The sequence below is a fragment of the Corvus brachyrhynchos genome, unplaced genomic scaffold (genome assembly GCF_000691975.1).
Source record: "Corvus brachyrhynchos isolate BGI_N302 unplaced genomic scaffold, ASM69197v1 scaffold80, whole genome shotgun sequence".
Taxonomy (NCBI): Eukaryota; Metazoa; Chordata; class Aves; order Passeriformes; family Corvidae; genus Corvus; species Corvus brachyrhynchos.
In genome coordinates this window covers 8,247,639-8,265,846 of record NW_008236769.1, presented here as the reverse complement: position 1 = coordinate 8,265,846, position 18,208 = coordinate 8,247,639, and the positions used below count along the sequence as shown (strand labels likewise).

General features: G+C 38.9%; 1 protein-coding gene and 1 long non-coding RNA gene across 8 annotated transcripts in view; one reads left to right on the top strand and one right to left on the bottom strand.

Annotated features, from left to right (window-relative positions):
- PPP2R2C (protein phosphatase 2 regulatory subunit Bgamma) overlaps positions 1 to 18,208 on the top strand; it is a 210,605-nt gene that overhangs the window by 52,714 nt on the left and 139,683 nt on the right. Inside the window, exon 1 of one of the 7 annotated variants that reach the window (XM_017727664.1) lies at positions 8,327 to 8,814. The exons of 1 other annotated variant lie outside the window; for it this stretch is intronic. In XM_017727664.1, the coding sequence (XP_017583153.1) occupies positions 8,745 to 8,814 (70 nt within the window). In that variant the 5' untranslated portion in view covers positions 8,327 to 8,744. Of the gene's footprint in view, positions 1 to 8,326; positions 8,815 to 17,354; positions 17,417 to 18,208 lie in introns of those variants that run through there. 5 more of the 7 variants (XM_008645057.2, XM_017727666.1, XM_017727669.1 and 2 more) reach the window with 5 other exon arrangements.
- LOC108445057 lies at positions 1,187 to 8,336 on the bottom strand. The gene is made up of 3 exons (XR_001859801.1): positions 8,269 to 8,336; positions 7,118 to 7,896; positions 1,187 to 3,255 (listed from the first exon to the last, which is right to left on the bottom strand). It is a non-coding gene; the product is annotated as an uncharacterized LOC108445057 (long non-coding RNA).

The window sequence follows — 18,208 nt, the reverse complement described above, 5'->3', positions numbered from 1 at the left end:
ATAGGCTTAACCTCCAAGTTAGTAAGTTCTGGGAAAATTGCCAGCATCTCCTTTTGGCATCTTGTCTGTTCTTTCTGCTTTTCCTTCCCCTATGATTTTGCAGCCTTGCTTTCCATCTCTTGCTAAACCTAGATCCTGTTGAAATCTGTTACAGTATTCTGAAATTTGCTAAATTAAAACTTGCCTCTAGAGTGTGCAGAACTCACTCCTGGAATTTGTTCATGCTTTTGTTACCTGCTTCCTTGAGCTCACTAGTTGATAGGTTACAGGACTTGTTTGAGATGTGATTTTAAACCACAAAAGGACCAGGCAAAGATGTAGTTGCTGTTTCTAATACAGCTCCAGCTCTTTTGCTGCAGGCTTGCTCTGGCCAGATTCAGGCCAGTTGATAGGAAACTGTTTATGTTTCCAAATTCTTCCTTTCTTCATGGCGAACACCTGAGAGCAGTGCCCAGTGTAGGTTTCCAGACTGGATTAACATATCATTATGGAGCACAGAGAGGGTCGTGGTGTGCAGCTGCTGTGGTAGGATGGGGAAACCTCCATTCCAGCCAGAATGCTGCAGTGGCCCTAGAGAGGAACTTGTATCACAGAGGGGCATCCTGGGGGAAAAGGAGTGTCATAGCTCAGGGCATCTGTTTTGCTTCAGGGAGCCTTCTTGCAGGAACTCTTACGTCCAAATATCCTGGCTGCGTTCTCTGAGTTAGTAAAAATCATTAAATCAGGCCCAGAGCTCTTCATATTGATTAATTTCACAACTCTCATCAGCACATCACAGAAAAATAAGAGCAAAACTGCTGGCTTCTGTGTGAAAAACAGTGAGCATGGTGTGTGTTCAGTTCATCCCATGCTCTGGCTTTCTGCAAATCTTAAAGTAGCACTGCCTCAGCCCAGGATCCTTCTGCAACGTTCACCTGAACAGAGAGGGTGAAAGACACTGACGGAAGTTGGCTTCTGTAATTTAAATTACTCAATGGTAACTTTTAATTGCTTGCTTTCCAGAATCACCAGCTGCTGGGAGGCATTAGTTTTACTCTCTGTCTGGAGTATGTAGGCTAAAAATAAATTACTTCTTCTGGGCAGCTGTTATTTTTAGATTTAACACAGTGAAAGGTAGTGTGTTGAAGAAACTTCCCCTTTTTGAATAATGGCATTTTTTCAATTGTGATAGCAGTCATTAGTTTTTTTAAAATTGTTGGGCTGCATCCAGGCTTTAAATATTAAATATTAAATATTAAATATTAAATGACTGAAGACCGCATAGTGAAATATGAATTAAATGCTGTAAATGTAAAGATTCTAAATGATTACTTTTGAGGTGTTAGAATAAGACAAAATTAATTTTTACTTGAGAGCTATGACTGATACAATTTTTCTTCTATTTTTTATGTTAGCATTTGGCAGTGTCTATTTGCTTTTGTTTAGCTTTTGTCAGAAATAATCTAAAAAGGAATGGTAGTGCTGTATATTATGTTATATTAGCTATTAAACAAATACAAAAAGGACTTCAGAAATGTATGGGAATGCAGATATGTATTTTTATGGCAAACTCTTACCAGCATAATTTATGATACATTCATTAATATCACAAAGCCATTAGCTGAATTCCTTCGCAAGTAGGCATCATTTAATAAACTGTACTTGAATGACTTCAAAATAAGCAATGGTGGAAAGATGTTTGTACTGTTGCTGCCTTAATCACATGTGGGGTAACTTCCCTCCGAGGCACAGAGCTCATGCTCTTGTCTCTGCCATCAGGGCTGAGCTGTTGTAAAGCTCTAACTTGTTTAAAGTTAGCTTGGGTTTCTGCACAGCAGTACTAAGAAAGGCAAGGTAGCAGAGGAAGCTACCTTGAAAGCTATTACTTTAAACTTAGGATTTTCAAATACTGAGAAAGAAAACTACACAAACTCAAGGGAGTGAATTTGCTGTCTTACACCTGACTGAGACCTCTGAGTCCCTTCTCTGTCAAGCTGAGTAGAGCTGAAGGAAGACTAGGGCAATAGCTTTTTATCACATTATAATTCCTTGTTGCTTTGTCCTTTTAAATGAAAGTATTTTGAACAGAAGTATGACTGTACTATATGTTTTTTTGTGGACATTATGAATAAATAAATGAACAGCAAAACTAATTTACCCATGGCCTAGCTGAAAAAGTCAGTAGCAGGGCATTTTACATCTCTGTACATAGGCAAAAAGGGAGACAACATGTGGTTATAAATATTTTTTGTTGGTAAGCAAGTTCAGATGCAATGAGCTATAACTGTCAAGGGTTGGCTAAATATTTTGTTGTATTTTTTCCTGCAGCTGGCTAATTGTATGTGTTACCTTCTTTGAAGAAACTTGCATTATTTTGCACAATTTGCAGATACTAGGATATGGTTAGAAGCAAATAACTGTCAAAGCTCTTAAAAACCTCCTCTGATGTCACAAACATTAAATTAAGGTAATATCTTAAGATAGTCTTTTTGATGAAATTTGTGCAGCTTATAAGGATTTTTTTTTATCATCACAGTGCTTTAAGTCTCTTGTTCTTTAAAAATAATTAAAGTTTTGTGCTGATTCAAAATTCAGTTTAATTTCATTTAAAGCCAGTGTATTTTACTAAACGAAGTACAGAATAGTTAGACAAAATATTTAAATATTCAGCTACTATTTCTTTCAATTGCAGTTCAAGCTTAATGAATTCAGATGGAGTGATGAATTTGGGGGCAGTAAAACGCAGACTTGGAGTACCTGATGATGTTCTGTTTCAGATATCGAGAGTTTTAATTATTAAAGGTTGTGTCTCAGTGTCTGGCAAAGCTAAACAGAGTCTTTTTAGGAAAATGTGTTTAAGAGAAGAACATGAATGTTCTGCAGGAGCAAGACAGGATGGCCATATATTCAACAGGTGTTTATAAATAGAATTACACAGTAAACCTTCAGGACAAATTACCTTCTAATGCCTAATTCCTCTCTGTCTTCTGCTGCAGAGCTTCCTGCTGGAAATGTGATGAGCAAACATTATCGACAGTCATTCAGCCAAAGATTTGTTCTATCTTCTTCAATTCCTTACTGTTAGACTACACTGTTACCAAACCTCACATTCTCAATTCCGTTTGTATCATAAATAGTTTTTTCTCGGGGTACTTACTGCCTCTGGCTTCCATTTCTGGCTTTTTTTTTTGTTGTTGTTGGTTGGTTGGTTGACTGGTTTTTTGTTTTGTTTTTCCCTTCTACCTTCCCCTTTCTTCAATTCTTCTGCCCAAAACTCTGAAAAAGGGAAATGTAGGTTTATTTCTCTCTTTAAATATTTTCTCTTCATGTCCTATGAGATTTTTCTCCTGCAGATCCATTTTTTGTTTGTTGTGCTCCTTTTAACGCTTCTTTTACTGACACCCTCAGCCTGTATTGGCATCTGTGTCATGTCTGCCCTTGTCTTTTACTTTTCTCCTTGACCTGCTGACCAGTCCTCCTCCATTTATGTCTAAGCTCGTTTTATTTCTGTTATGCAGTTATTTTTCAACCTCTTGAATCCAGTTTATTGCTTCTCTCCACAGTCTCTAATGACCTTCTTTTGAAGAAAGCTCTAAACCAGGATTCCATCCTCATTACTGACTCACCGTTTACTTAAATGTCACTGCTGATCTGTATGTAGCTCTTCTATTTTATAGTTTACTTATAAATTCTTTAAGATAGGACACTCTTTTATTTCTCTGTTTGTACTGTATTCAGCTCAATTAGAGGGTTGTTTTATGAGTAGAATTATGAACTGCCATGAAAGTCCAAATAACTGATATATTTTTGATTAAATCTTTCTTACTCACCACCTTCTCCCTGGGTATTTGACCAGATTAAATTATGTAGGTTATAGGTGGGATTGATAAGTAGCATTTTAAAATGGCACAGCTAGTTATCTGCAAATGTTGGCTCACAAATTTGCATTGTGCTACAAATTTAGAGCAGAGTTTTGCTAATCTTTCTCATGTGAACTGACCTACTTAAGTCAGTGGAGTGCTAATATTTGCCACACAGTAAGGATTTGGCTCATAATCTTAGGGAAAGCATTTGCATGCACACTGGGAATATTGTCTGGTGTTTTTGTTAAAGGCTTCCTCCTCATTCCATTTCTCCTTATGAGATTTTTTTTTGAACTTTAAAATAGGAAAAACAAGGTAAGTGTGATTTGACCCAGATGTGATTCCTAAGGAAGTTGTCCATAAACCTCTCTTACTCAAATGGTGAGTGGAGAAAATTATCTCTGCATGGGAGTTACTATTTTGACTTCACAAAAAAATATCCACTTGGCTCCTAGGAAAAATGAAAACACCTCTAACTGCTTAAATTGCACCTAACAAATAACCAGTGTAGACTCTAAATGACAGACCATAGAAATTTTGAAGTTTGAACTGACTGAGGACAAATAAAGGGCAGTTATTGGTGAGTGTACATGAAAGAGCAGGAACAACAAGAAGGGCAGAATTCTCTCCACCACTGTAGAAATTGCAGACATCTTGGTCACAGAAATTTAGAAGTATTATAAAGAAAATGCTTTCAGTGTTTTTTTTACAGACTGTCAGTGTGACTTTTTTGAGATTGTACCCATCATTTGCAAATTTATTATCTATTTATTTTCAATAATAAGTTTTCTATATAATTCTTTTTCCTGGAAAGGAGAGAACACATTCATTTTCTGTGTATTTATAGATACGAGTTGTTCCTATGCATTTTTACTCAAATGTGCTGCTTGATTTTTGGGGTCAAATACCCTGCAAGATGACGTTTCTTTCAGTTTTAGGAGTCATCACAGTAATAGGAGGAAGCTTCTTAGTGTTACCTTCACAGAGGAATCCACACTCTATAATACATCAGGAACAAAAGGAAGGCTAAGGAGAACCTCTATTCTGTTTTGGATGTAGGGGAAAACATAGTGACAAAGAATGAGGAAATAGATGAAGTACTTAATGCCTTCTTTGCCTTAGTCTTTAATAGTAAGGCCAGTTGTTCTTGGGTGCCCAAGCCCTTGAGCTGGAAGACAAGGATGGGGAGCAGAATGAAGCCATCATAATCTAAGTGGAAATGGTCAGTGACTTGTTACACCACTTAGACACACACAAATCTATGGGGCTGGGTGGGATCCAGCTGAGGGGACTGAGGGAGCTGGTGAAAGTGCTCACTGAGGCACTTCCCGTCATTTACCAGCAGCCGTGGGTAACTGGAAGGAGGGGGTCCCAGTTGACTGGAGGTTAGCAAATGTGCAGCCCATCTACCAGATGGGTTGGAAGGAGGAACCAGGGAACTAGAGGCCTGTCAGCCTGACCTCAGTGCCAAGAAAGGTCATGGAGCAGATCATCCTGAGCAACATCGTGCAGCACATACAGGACAATCGGGAGATCAGGCCCAGCCAGCACAGGTTCATGAAAGGCAGGTCCTGCTTGACCCAGTGCATCTCATTCCGTGGTGAAATTACCCTCTTGGGTGAAGGAAAGGCTGTGCATGTTGCCTACATGTAGTAAAGCCCTTGACCCAGTTTGCCGCAAACATTCTCCTGGAGAAACTGGCAGCTCTTGGCTTGGATGGGTGTGTTCTTTTCTGGGTAAAAACTGGCTGGATGGCTGAGTGCAGAGAGTGGTGCTGGGTGGAGTTATATCTAGCTGGCAGCTGGTTACTGCTGGAATTTTTGATTTGCTGGAAGGCAGGAAGGTTTTACAAAGGGTTCTGGACAGACTGGGTTGATGGACCAAGGCCAATTTTATGAGGTTCAACAAGGCCTAGTATTGGGTCCTGCACTGGGGTCACAGCAACCCCCAGTGGTGCTACAGACTGGGGACAGAGTGGCTGGAAAGTGGAACCTGTGGGTGCTGGTTGACAGCAGCTGAACATGAGCCACTGTGTGCCCAGGTGGCCGAAAAAGCCAGTCATATTCTGGCTTGGATCAGGAATAGTGTGGCCAGCAGGGCAGTGATTGTCCCCCTGTACTCAGCACTTGTGAAGCCATGCCTTGAGTTTTGTTTGGTTTTTGGCCTCTCACTGCAAGAAGGACACTGAGGTGCTGGAGAGTGTCCAGAGAAGGGCAACAGAGCTGGTGAAGGGTCTGGAGTACAAGTCCTGTGAGGAGCAGTTGTAGGTGTTTAGCCTGGAGAAAAGGAGGCTCAGGAAACTACCTGAAAGGAGCTTTTAGCAAGGTGAGGATTGGCTTGTTTTCCCAGGCAACCAGCAACAGGGTAAGAGGAAATGGCCTCAAGTTGTGCTAGGGGAGGTTTAGATTGGGTATTAGGAAAAAATTCTTCACTGAAAGGTTTGTCAAGAGTTGGAACAGAGTGTCCAGGGAAGTCTTGGAGTCACTGTCCTTGGACATATTTAAAAGACGTGCAGATGTGAGACTTAGGAATATGGTTTAGTGGTGGCCTTGACAGTGCTGGATTAATGGTGGGACTTGATGATCTTAAAGGTCTTTTCTAGTCTAAATGATTCTGTGATTCTAATGCTGTTATCTAACTTGGGTGCCTGACTGAGCAGTTAAGCATCCAGTGTAGAAAATGGAGAATGAGAGGTTTAAGTGACACTGAGTACATGGGGAGCTTAGGTCCCTAACAGAAGCATCTAGTTTACTTTTGTAAGGCCAGGCAGTTTGTCTCCTGCACAGATGCTGAAGGGAAGTGCTTTGTTGACCCAGACTGGTCTAACTGTCATGTTAAATAGTTGAGTGTAAACTGGCTGTTTGTTGCACTCCTTGTCAAGGACTTCAGCAGAGTTGGGATTTAGTGTGCAGTGTGTATTGCTCATAGACCCTTTTGTATTTGGAAAAACAACTCCAAGGTGAGAACCTAATGTGTCAGGGAATGGCAGGATAAACCAGCTCCATCACATAGATGAGAACCATTTTGTCCAATCTAAATATCAGTATTTTCAAGGCCTCCTTCCTCTTTTATGAAGAGGATAGGGCACATACTGGACAGCTGCCGGTACTGCCATAGTAGTGACTGATGCTCTCAATGCAGAAGTAACATTTCTAGTATTGTCACCCCCAAAACCCACATACATGTAAAATGTGTTCTGTACTGATGCAAGTACTGGGTAACTTCTCTTCCTTTCCCACCTGCTCAAATGTGAAGATTTTACAATATTTACTTACCAGGTTGGTGATGGTTCTGTTTTATTTTGCTTTATTAATGAGAAAAGGAAGAAGGTAATTCTGTTGCTATTCTTTCCCTCCCAGCCTTGTTTCATCCTGAAATTAGATGTTTATGTCTGAGCGTTTTTACATAGTCCTCTACTTTTTTCAGTCACAGGCCAGCTTACAGGAATAGCAGGGTACTTGAATTTTCCTTCAAGAACTGTATGTCCTAGTTCATTAGAAAGAAAGAAAAACAAACGCAAAAAAACGATAAAAATTCATCCAGTGTTACACAAAATGCTGTAGTAATGCTGACAGCTGAATTGTACTTCCCATGTTCAATTCAAGGGCCTAAAGCACAGGACTGTTCTCTCTCCTCAATTGGTTTTGTGATTGTGGACTCCCTTGTCATGCTGTAGTGGTGCTTTTGATATACATCCATTTGTTTTCTGTTCCAGTATTTAAACTTCAGTGGTGCTTACCTTTTCCGAATACATACTTTCTGCAGCAAACAGTTTGTGGTTTCTTGAATAGATACCAAAAGCTAAAGGAAGCTTCTTGTCTTGTTCAGTTGAAATAATTTTACTGTAATATAAACCATTAAACATTTGGACTAAAGAGCAAGCTCTGTTTTATAATGCAAGTGAGTAATTCTCATCTTCTAATTATTTTTGTATTTCTGAGTATACATATTTCAACACTGCTTTTCCGAGATGATGGGATAATGAACTGAAAGAGTAGCAGGTTTAAGAAAATCCAATGACCTGCAAACATTTCCTTTGTCCAGCTTTTCTTTCCTGTACAGGGAAGCCAGAGAGATTGTTTTTAAATACTTTGTAATTTTACATTTATCTACAAAACCGGGAGTAAAAAAGATAAATAACAGTTATATTATCTTACGTCCTCCGAATGGTTGCCTTGCCTCTGACGAATACTTTTGCACAGGCATATATTTGGCAATTTCGGTAATATTTATAGAGGCTGACATTGAACGAACGTTGCTTTTGCTGCAGATGACAGTACGACTAGCACAAAATCGTGGCCGCATGTTCATGTGCACTACGTGTCGATGCAAACGCGTTTAATCGGCTTGAAGTTTCTTCTCCCTCATCCCCTCCCTCAGTTGTTCTCTTTGCCCATCGCCCCGGCAGAAGAGCTAAAATAATTACCTGCAGTGTCATTTTTCACTTTGCTCCATGCAGATGCGGTGCGGTTGGGCCGCGGGCGGCGGGCGGGGTTTTTTCGCCGGGGCCCGGGGCTGCGGGGGCACCTGTGCGCGGAGTACCTGCCCAAGCGACGGGGCTATTCTTTAACTGTGGGAGAAGTGCCTCTTTTCCCTTCACGCAAGCTCCCTACTGCTTTCTGCATTCGTAATTTCTCGGAGCCGTTTCTCCCTCCGGCTTTCTCCCGCTACTTCTTTTTCCCTTTTTTCCCCCTTCCTCTTTTTTTTTTTTTTTCCCCCCCGCTCGTTATTCGCACACCCCCAATCTGTGCTGCCTCAGTAGCTCTCATTATGCTGTGCTCAGTGGCCCGGTGTGTTCCCCGCCTCTGCTAGGCAGTGGCAGCATGGATGGTGCTCTTGTGACGACCTCTGCTGATGCTATCAGTCCACTGCGGATAGGCATGCTGAGTAATCCTGCTGTAAATGGGCGAGGACACGGACACACGGAAAATTAACCACAGCTTTCTGCGAGACCACAACTATGTGACTGAAGGTAACATAAATACTGTCATTTTTCTCTTCTTGCACTGCATATTCTATGCCAGGAATGCACTGTCATGTTTGGAGATGCAGGCTGTTCCTTTTTTCCTTTTTTAAACAGGGGGAATTTCAAGGCGTTTTTCTGTGGGATGTAGCAAAAGAATCTGTCTGAATTTTCTAAATCCCAGAGACATTCTGTCATGCTACAGCAGTATGTGAAACTACATGGGCTGGAGAAGGTCTTGCATTGTGCTGAGTTTCTGCTAGTGAGGTGTGCAGCACCTGGCATTGAATGCACAGTAGCTGCAGTGTGGAAGACTGGATTCACATGATTACTTAAAAAAAAGGATGAAAGATTTGAGAGCACTGAAGTAAGAGAAATTATTTGCAAAGTTAACTGTTTGCTGGTGTAATAAAGGTTATGCATCTCATTTTGGTAATTATAGCCCAAGCATTACAGACATTGCTGAGTTGATTGTTCCCTAGAGAACCGTATACATTTAGAAGGGATATGTAAGCATCATCCTTTGAAATACTGCTGCCTTCTTTCCATCCCCTGTGTCTGTGCAAGGTACATGAGAAAAGAAAAGGCACCTTCATTTTAAATCATTCAGTGACTTTTAGCTTATTACATAAAAGGAATTTTCCTGCAGGTGACACACATTAAATGCTGAGAGAATTTCCCTTGAGAACAGTGAAATGGTTGGGTCAGGTACTGGTCTGTATTTCCTTGCCAGAAAGTTGGTTTAAGAGTAGGCCATTTTAAGATTGATTGAACAGGAGAAATGTGTTCATAGGTGCTTGACTTTGCAAATGTATTTGTATGTGCAGTTTTAACAGCACTTTTCAGCAGCAGAACCAGTAACCCAGTGTAGGCTTATATAATATGAACACACTTAACATCAGGGTCAACCAATACTCCTGGAGACACAGTCTCCAGAATCTGTCGTCATTTGATCAATGCTCAGTCACTTAATACTCCCATGCTGCATCCTGAAACGTGATCAGCTGATGCTCTCTTGATTATTGATGATTTTAATTTTTTTAGAATGGAGAAAACAGTAGGATGATTTTGTCATACTGGGACCACAAGGCAGATTTTTCAGAAGAAAAATTAAAAATGCTGTGTACTATAACTGTTACCAGTGACTGGTGTAATTGCTTTCTAATCTTGCCTCTAGGACATTCTTTGCACTCTGATTCATGTTTCAGTCAATTTTTAAATTTGTTTCAAAGTTTTGGTTAATTTTTTTTTCAGAATTATTATTTATGTTTTGAGATTTGTCACCTGTAATAACATTTGAAGAAACTTTGTTTAAATTTGTAAATTCATGCCTTAGATTCTGCAAAATGCAAGTATAATTACTGCAGTGTACTTGATACATGGTGAATTTCAGATGTGCAGCTATGTTAAAAATTGAACATTCAAGTCTCTCAGTTTTGCAATCTGAGGAAAATAATTCCTTGTGGATTTTGCAAATCTGTATTGTCCTCTTCTATATGTCATGGGTGTTCTAAAAATTACATGGAGAATTTTAGTATTTTTTGTGACACTGCTGATGCAAGTGTTAGATTTTTCTCATGTTTTATTTTCACTTGATACTTGGATCATAAGGAGTGGATGTTCTGCCATTGCACATGGAGGGGCTTGTCTGAAATGGGTCAAAATACGCTTCAAATACCAATGCTGGCCTGTATTATATTTTTCCTGTGATCAGAAGTCATCATTAAATATGTTGGCATCTGTTCTTGAAATCCTCAGTAGCAAAGTGTTAGTTTTTCATCTCTGACTTTTACATCTCTCTAATTCTTGTTGGGAATGCAGAGTTTGTCAGGTGTAATAGAATTCTTCACATCTGTTATATCTGACATTACCACACCTTTGAAAAGATCTTCAAAATCATGAGGGAATGGATTTATCTGTGAAATTTTTCCAGGGAGACCTTCAGCTCAAAGAGGAGCATCACACATTTTAATTTCCAATTGATACACTTTGTTTAAAATGCATAATGAATGCATTAGTTAAAATGGTGCTTAAAATGTGCTTTGTTCTTCTGTGGGATTTTGTATTTTTTTGTTTAAAGATTTGGCTCTGTGAAAGAACTTTAAGACTTCTCATCTGTAAAGGCCTTCAGTCCTTTCACAGGCTTTGCATTTGGTCCTGTGACGTGTTAAGTGCTGTATGAAGGAACAATAGAAAGGCAATAATATGTTACCTTGTTACACTTCTTTGGGTCCAATCCAAGTTTTTCTTTAGCTTTTGCAATCCACCATTTAAAATGAAGAAATACTGTGTTGTGTCCAGTGTATTAGAGAATCTACCAGTTCATTGCTTTTTGTGAATAACTAAAATTTTATCTTGTTTTCAGAGTATTAAAATATTGGTAAGTGGTGTCCTCCGTCCTTGCTCTTCCATGCAGCAGATTAAATTAATTTACAAAAGAAGGTATTTCTAACCTTTATATGTACTTTCTTCCTCTAACTGTTCACTGAAGAAAGTAAAGCCAGCAAGAATCATGAAGACGTGGGTTAACTATAGTATTGCTTTACTTCCCTTCCTGTTTTACTTTCTCAGTGATTTAAAAAAGCCCAAGCAATCAGATGACATATGAATTCAGGGTACAGGAAAGCTGTGAGCCAAATCTGATTTTCTCTACTCTTGCTAGGACTAAATGTGTTCCTAACAAAACTGCTTGCTTGAGCAAAGTCAAATTTCATCTCTTTGATAGGTCATTATTTTGTAAGATTGGGATTATCTGTGACAAATGTGGCTTTACCATGACTTTGGAAAATCGAATTGGTTTTTAAATCTCAACAATTTTTTGATTTGTTGTTATACTGTTTCTGGTAATAGGCATTATAGGCATACATATGACAGTAGTGGCTACCTGCCCCTACTTCTCCTGTAACATATGCACAACTACAATATAGCATTAAAACAAGCAGAACATGAATAATTTTGTCATTTAAAGTCTTTAAAATTACGTTATGGTTGCACAGTGGAAAAAGGTGATTTAATTCCGGCAGCAATATACAGTAAATTTTTCAATGATTACTTTCAAAACTAATTTTTGAAGCAAACTGCTTGAATGGACTTGTTTGTGTGAGGAAAATAGAAAAGATCTGGTGACACTTGTAAAGAAAGAGAGGAAAAAGATCTGGGACTTAGAGAATGTGAGCTGTGAGGAAAGATTGAACTTCTTTGCAAAGGTGGTGAAACGCTGGGATATATTGCCTAGGGAGCTTGTGATATTTTTATCGCTGAAGTTTTTAAAAGCAGGTGACATAGATGTCTGTAAGAAATGACATGGAGATAGCCGAGCCTCCCGTGGGGCAGAGGAATGGACTAGATGACCTCTGAGATCTGTTCAGGCTTGTGATTCATTGCTGAGCTGTGTTTTATCTTAATTGCCTTTTGCACCACAGCTGTGGGAACCAGCTGCCCAGGAGGTGTTGGGTCAGTAAAATGTGTTATTTCCACAGCAACTGTAGGAGCACTGAGGAGAGAGGAGAGGCACGGGAAGAGAAGATGGGTTGGATGGGAGAAACATGATCCTTCGTTACTGTATAGACAGTCTGTGGGGGAGAGGGCAAGAATATTGTGGACAGCGAGGGGGGAAGGGGGATAAAAGAGGCTTGTGTGCTTTAGCGGGCAGAGAATGTCCTTCAGTCCTAGAGTTCCCTTGGTGTTACCTGTGCTTAAGATTAATGGTAAAACTGACAGGACTGCTGATAGGCTTTGCTGTCTCAGGGCCTTGGGATCAGCCACATGGGATCTGATTCAGAGCAGTGAACTGCATGGTATGGTTGCTGTATTCCTGGTAGGTTGCAGGAATCAATGGTGCCACTCTTACTCAACTGCCAGGTTTATTCAGTTACTCCGTTTTTTACTGATTTAACAATTAACGGAAATAATGAGCAAAATTCACTATTCTTGCCAAACTGTGTTAAAGGGTGTGTTTCACCTCCATGATCCCAAATTTGTTTGGAGGAATGCTTCTCTGGTGGGTGAAGGCATATTACAGGTTGCATGCAGACAAGTCTAGCATATGAATTGATCCCTGCCTTTTTAAGGAATATCTCTGTTTCAGGAAGGAATAAAAAGTTGTTTATACTTCCAGTTTCTGGAGAGACACAGGTTCCTCCCTTGGTCTAGGCCTGGAAATGCAAGCGGAGTCAGTGGAGTTGCACTGGTGCAGTGGGGCAGAAGCTGACCTGCACTGTCTAGTCATTTATATGGCCAAATTGTGCCATTTGATTCTATATGGCTTAACGTCAGTGAAAAAGTTAATCATGTTAATGGTGTATTAATGTCCTCAAATATGTTATTTGAAGAATAATGAGAATTACTGGTGCAGTATAAAACATACTGAATCATAACCATGTGAAATGTTTATTATAGAGGATAAAAACCTTCCTTTTTTTCCCAATGATTTTAAAGAAAAGTCCTCTGCAGATAATGAAAACAGATTTTGGGGCCTTTTCTTTTTGCCTTAACTAAAGAAGTTAGTATCTCTCTTCTCCAGTAATCAAAATTAGAGGAAATTATCAAATTTCATCTGACATAAATTTATCTATGAGCTTTCTTTCTTAAACATCTCAAATATAATTTTAATTAGATCTTAATACCTGAAGTATTAATTGGATGAATATAGAGAACAAGTACACTCTGCTGGCTCAGGTTCACCATTGGTCAGTCTAGTTCACTGATTTCTACTTACTAAGAAAAGTATAAGAGGTAACTCTTCCTCTCAACATCCAGCAATTCAGGATTTATGTTGTGAATATTGATGATTTTAATCTTTTTACAGAACTCATTTAGAAAATGTTTTAGAATTACCCTGGAAACTGTTGCTCATTCTTAGTCTAGTCACTTGTGTTACTTATTTTTTTCCTTGAGTCGAGTAAGAATAGGGGTAAACCTTGTAAAAGCATAACTTTTCCCCTTGTTAAACAGGATACAGTTATGTCTTTCTGTGCACGGATTTGGTTCTTTTATTCACAGTGATATTCAGATGAATGTTGTGGGTAGCCTTGAAGATTTGGATTAATAAGGTTTATTCCATCCAAGTGATGTTGCTGACTTTGTAATCTTTATTCATGCGGCTTAGTTGGGTGAAGCCATGGAGGCAGAGCTGGAGCATTGCTGTCACACTGGCTTGCACTGAAGCCCGATCTGTTTGCTCATTCACTCAAACCTGTAGCTGGATGTGGGGTTCAGCATCCAGGAAAATCAAACATTGGCACTACTCAAAGCTTGGATCTGCACAGCACAGATATTTAAGGCAATGTCTGCATGGGTGACATGGGGCAGCAATTCACTCCAACAAGCCCAGAAAAGGAAGTATGGATTTAGCCAGTGTGAATTACACTGCCAGCAACTCTTGTCGTGATGCCGTACCAGCTACACTTTCAAAGTACTCCATTCATACTATGTCTGTTAGGCACTCTTAAGATTGTTGTCTCTATTTTGCCAAATCTATTTTATGAAGAAATCATAAATCAGGATTGTGGTTAGGATGGTTGATCCTAGGCTGGGACTTCAGAGTTGCTTAGTTTGCTGTTCCCAGCATTCCCAAAGTGCAGAAACATGTTAGTGTTAACTTGTTACTGCCTCCTCAGAAGACCTGCCTCTTCAAGGATGGGATTTGTTTAAGGACTGGTTGTTAGATCTTCCTGAGAGGACATTTCAAGCCACTCTGAGGTGCAGGACATGCTTCAAAGGCATGCACTTGGTTTGGATCTTCATTTAATGTCTTGCTCTCCCGATGACAGTTATTCATCGTGTCACATGTACCCTGTAAAGGTTTAGTAAGTGGGATTAAGCTGGGCTGCAATTTTCCCTGTTTGCAAAGGGATAAATCTCTGATGTTGGGTCATTGGTTTTGGTGGGTTGCCCTTAGGGACTGATGGCAACCTTGGCTCACTTCACATGCATATGTAATCAACAGACGATTTTGCACTCACTGTCTAAATAATAAATGTGTTTGGTTGCTGTATAGTGCTAGAGGTCCTGGAGAAGTGAATAAGATGTATTAACAAAAGAAAAGAACAATCTAGAATATTAGCTACATGACAAACCAGCTAAGCTCCTTCCATGAGAATGAGAACATGGAGCTGAAAAAGAACCCACTTCCACCAATCAGGAGCTTTTCCAGGTGCCAGCAGACAAGAAACATCATAAATAGAAATGTTTTTGGTATATTTAACTATATAACTGTTACATGTAATCGATTGAGTGACATATAAGCCTTAAAAACAGAAGTTCAGGACATGGACAGTGCAATGTGTGTGTAAGATAAAATGCAGGCATAGATATATGATCCATGCAAGCTCACTGTCTCTGCCAGATCTTTTTCTAATTGAAACTGACAGTTTAAAAGTATTAAATAGTGTAAAACTAAACAACATTGTGCAGGTAGAGTGAGTGTCATTGTTCACCATGGGAACAGTTTATTTAGTGTATGTATCATTATGAAACTGTACTTCGCAGTGTATTTTCTATATGTTTTCTATGTAAATCTCAGACATTTCAGCAATATATCATATATTTAAATGGTGAATTTAGAGAATAATAGATGTTGTTCTAGCATCAGTTTAAAATGTGAAACATTATACAATAACACTGAATATTTTATCATGAAGAAGAGCTGTCTTTTATTACAGCCATGAAAAGGTAATCCATCTTTACTGTTTATGCTGTGTAACTACTACATCATTACTAGTTGTATCCTTGAAACTTTCCATCCACAGTTTATTTAATCACCATAGGCTTTGTCTCAAGGACTGTATGCTAAGAGAACACAAAGTATTTGCTGGCTAATCTCAGTGTAGTTGTTTGGCCAGGGAAAGGTAATAAACTCAGAAAATTAGATAAAGTTATTATGGGGACTTCTGGGACTTTTTTAAACAAGAAAGGGTTTTAAATGAACTTCTAGCCATATTGAGGCACTTTCCTGATCAACTGTTTCCACAGTTCTTAGGTTAATGCTAAGTTTGCCCTTAGTCATGAATGTGGTCTATATTACTGGTTCCTGGTGAAAGTTCTCCAATTCTTTCCCAAGAGCAAAACCCCCACCTAGCAAAGCAGCTTTATATATGGTAAGAGAATTCCTTTCCTCAAGAATATTTCCTTGCTGAAAAACTCTTGTTCCTGTTTTTGTTATTACTTGAATGCAAATGAAAGCAGACTGTATTTTGCCAGTTAAAGACAAGTAATACAAATGTACATAGAGATGAGATTCGTAATAAATCTGTATTGTTAAATATAGCAGTGTTTTTTTCTTTCATATTCACTGATCGATCTGTTACAAAAAAGAGAAGAAAAGGGTGCAAACATCTGTTATAATGACATTTATGTGTTTTACTTACAGAAGAAAGTAAAAGACTAAGAGTTGGTTTATTTGTCTCTAGTTCCAGTTCAACTCAAGTTTGTTTAGAACTTATTACTTAGTGTTACCTTACTTCTTCCTGTTTGCAGTGCTTTTGTTGTTCCATGACTCAGGTGTTGCAAATAGTTAATGACTGTACAAAATAACACCATTTGCATAAATTCTGAGGTTAATGCTGCCTGTGGTAGTAGTGTTTGCATTAAAGGCAGCCATAGCATGCTCTACCAGTTTCTGGGCCGGTTTCTAGTAGAAATAAAGATCATCAGAGTTGAATTAAAAGTAAATGATTGTTTATTTTTCCCCTCAATTTTTAATGACTCCATATTATTCCTCCTGATTCTAAGATGTTAAATGAACACTTCAAATAGAAACTAAAAATAATTTTCAATCAGTGAGCTGATCACCAATTATCAATAATTTATTTCTAAACTTTCATCCAGCCAAAAAACCATCATGTTGTATTGTTTGAGAGGTATCAATTTGACAGAACCTGGAATGAGGTCTTTAATAAGTGTATAGCTGTAAATCAGGATCTGTTATTATTTCATAAATAATTTCTGATAGAATGTCTTTATTTCTACATTGTGCTGTGATAAAAAGAAAACTTCAACTAATAAATTCAGTAATAATAATTAAGTAGAAAAAGTCAACAAGTAGGCACAGTGGTCTGGTGAGTGTGGGCCTGAATTGGCTGCCAAGGTAGCACATGAGACTCTTGTAATGATACATGTTAATTTGACACCCTGCTTGATTCGATATCTTTTATTGCTGCATGCAGATCTGTGATGTGGGAATAACCAGTACAAGATGAAGTCAGATGTGTATTCTGTAGTCTTCTTTTGAATGGAAGATTTAGGTCAAGTATATTCTCTTTAATCAGCAGTGAAGTTCAAAGCAGAATTCACATATGCAGTCTCTTTGAAATAGGTAGATGTGAATTATTACATCTTACAGAATTTCCTGGATTGCCTTACTAAGAGTCAAGTAGTGGTCCTATGGATGATGGTTATTCTCATTGCTCAGGTGCAATATGAATATGATTTTGTGCATGTTGTGTGCACTTGTGTTACGGTATGTGTTACACTCACAGAAGTTTTGTGGATGACTGCTACTGCATGTTTCTGGTGTGTCTGTATTCCTCCCAGTTGCTGTGCTTGAAATGTGAATCTCGAAGTACTGGAATGGCAATGGAGAAGTTTCAGCATTGGGAGACAGTAAGAGCTGGTATGTAGGGCACTGTCCTTCAAGTCCCGTATGACTGACAATCTGTTTTGGTCTATGTGTGACAGTGTTTGCTGGTCAGGGGAGTGAGACTTGGCTGTGACTGGAGCAAAATTTTCCTTACACCATGGTGTGAGAAGCGGTGTCCTTGAATTTCTGATTTTCCTCTATGGTGGTGATGAGCTGCAGCTTTCTGACAAACTGTTCCCTTGAATGTGGATTTTATTTTCCAGGATTAAGTGCATGCTTACTTGATAGAGTAGACATTTCTGTGCTTCCACATGCATTTCAGAAAGATGAAGAAAATAGAGCAGAGGCCTTTTGTGTTACTATGTAAATGTTACAAAAGGTGCTAGTTTTAAGACAAGTAAGTTGCATATATTAGCAGCAATGATATTTCAACTCAGCCAATTATATTAAAACTTCAAGATTTACTGTCTGCAAGAATTCACACTACATCCAAGTGAAGGGTTTTAGTTGCCATTACTTTGAGCTGTGCTGCAGAAATTACTGCTGAATGTGATTTGTAGAGGGTACAGACAAACAGCTTTTTGTTGTGTTGATTTTTCCCTGGTTTTTTGTTTAGATTGTTGACAATATCTTTTACTTCTTCATACCTTCAAGTTAATTTCAAGGTATTTAAAATTTGGGATTTGGTTTGAAACTGACATGGTTGCCATTATTGTCAGCAAATTGCCCATTCTCCAGAGGAGTCTGTAGCTTGGGATGCCCATTTTCCTTCCCTGCTGCTCTTGGAGCCTCTCCTATTTCAGGGGAAGTATCAGAGCAGCAGGG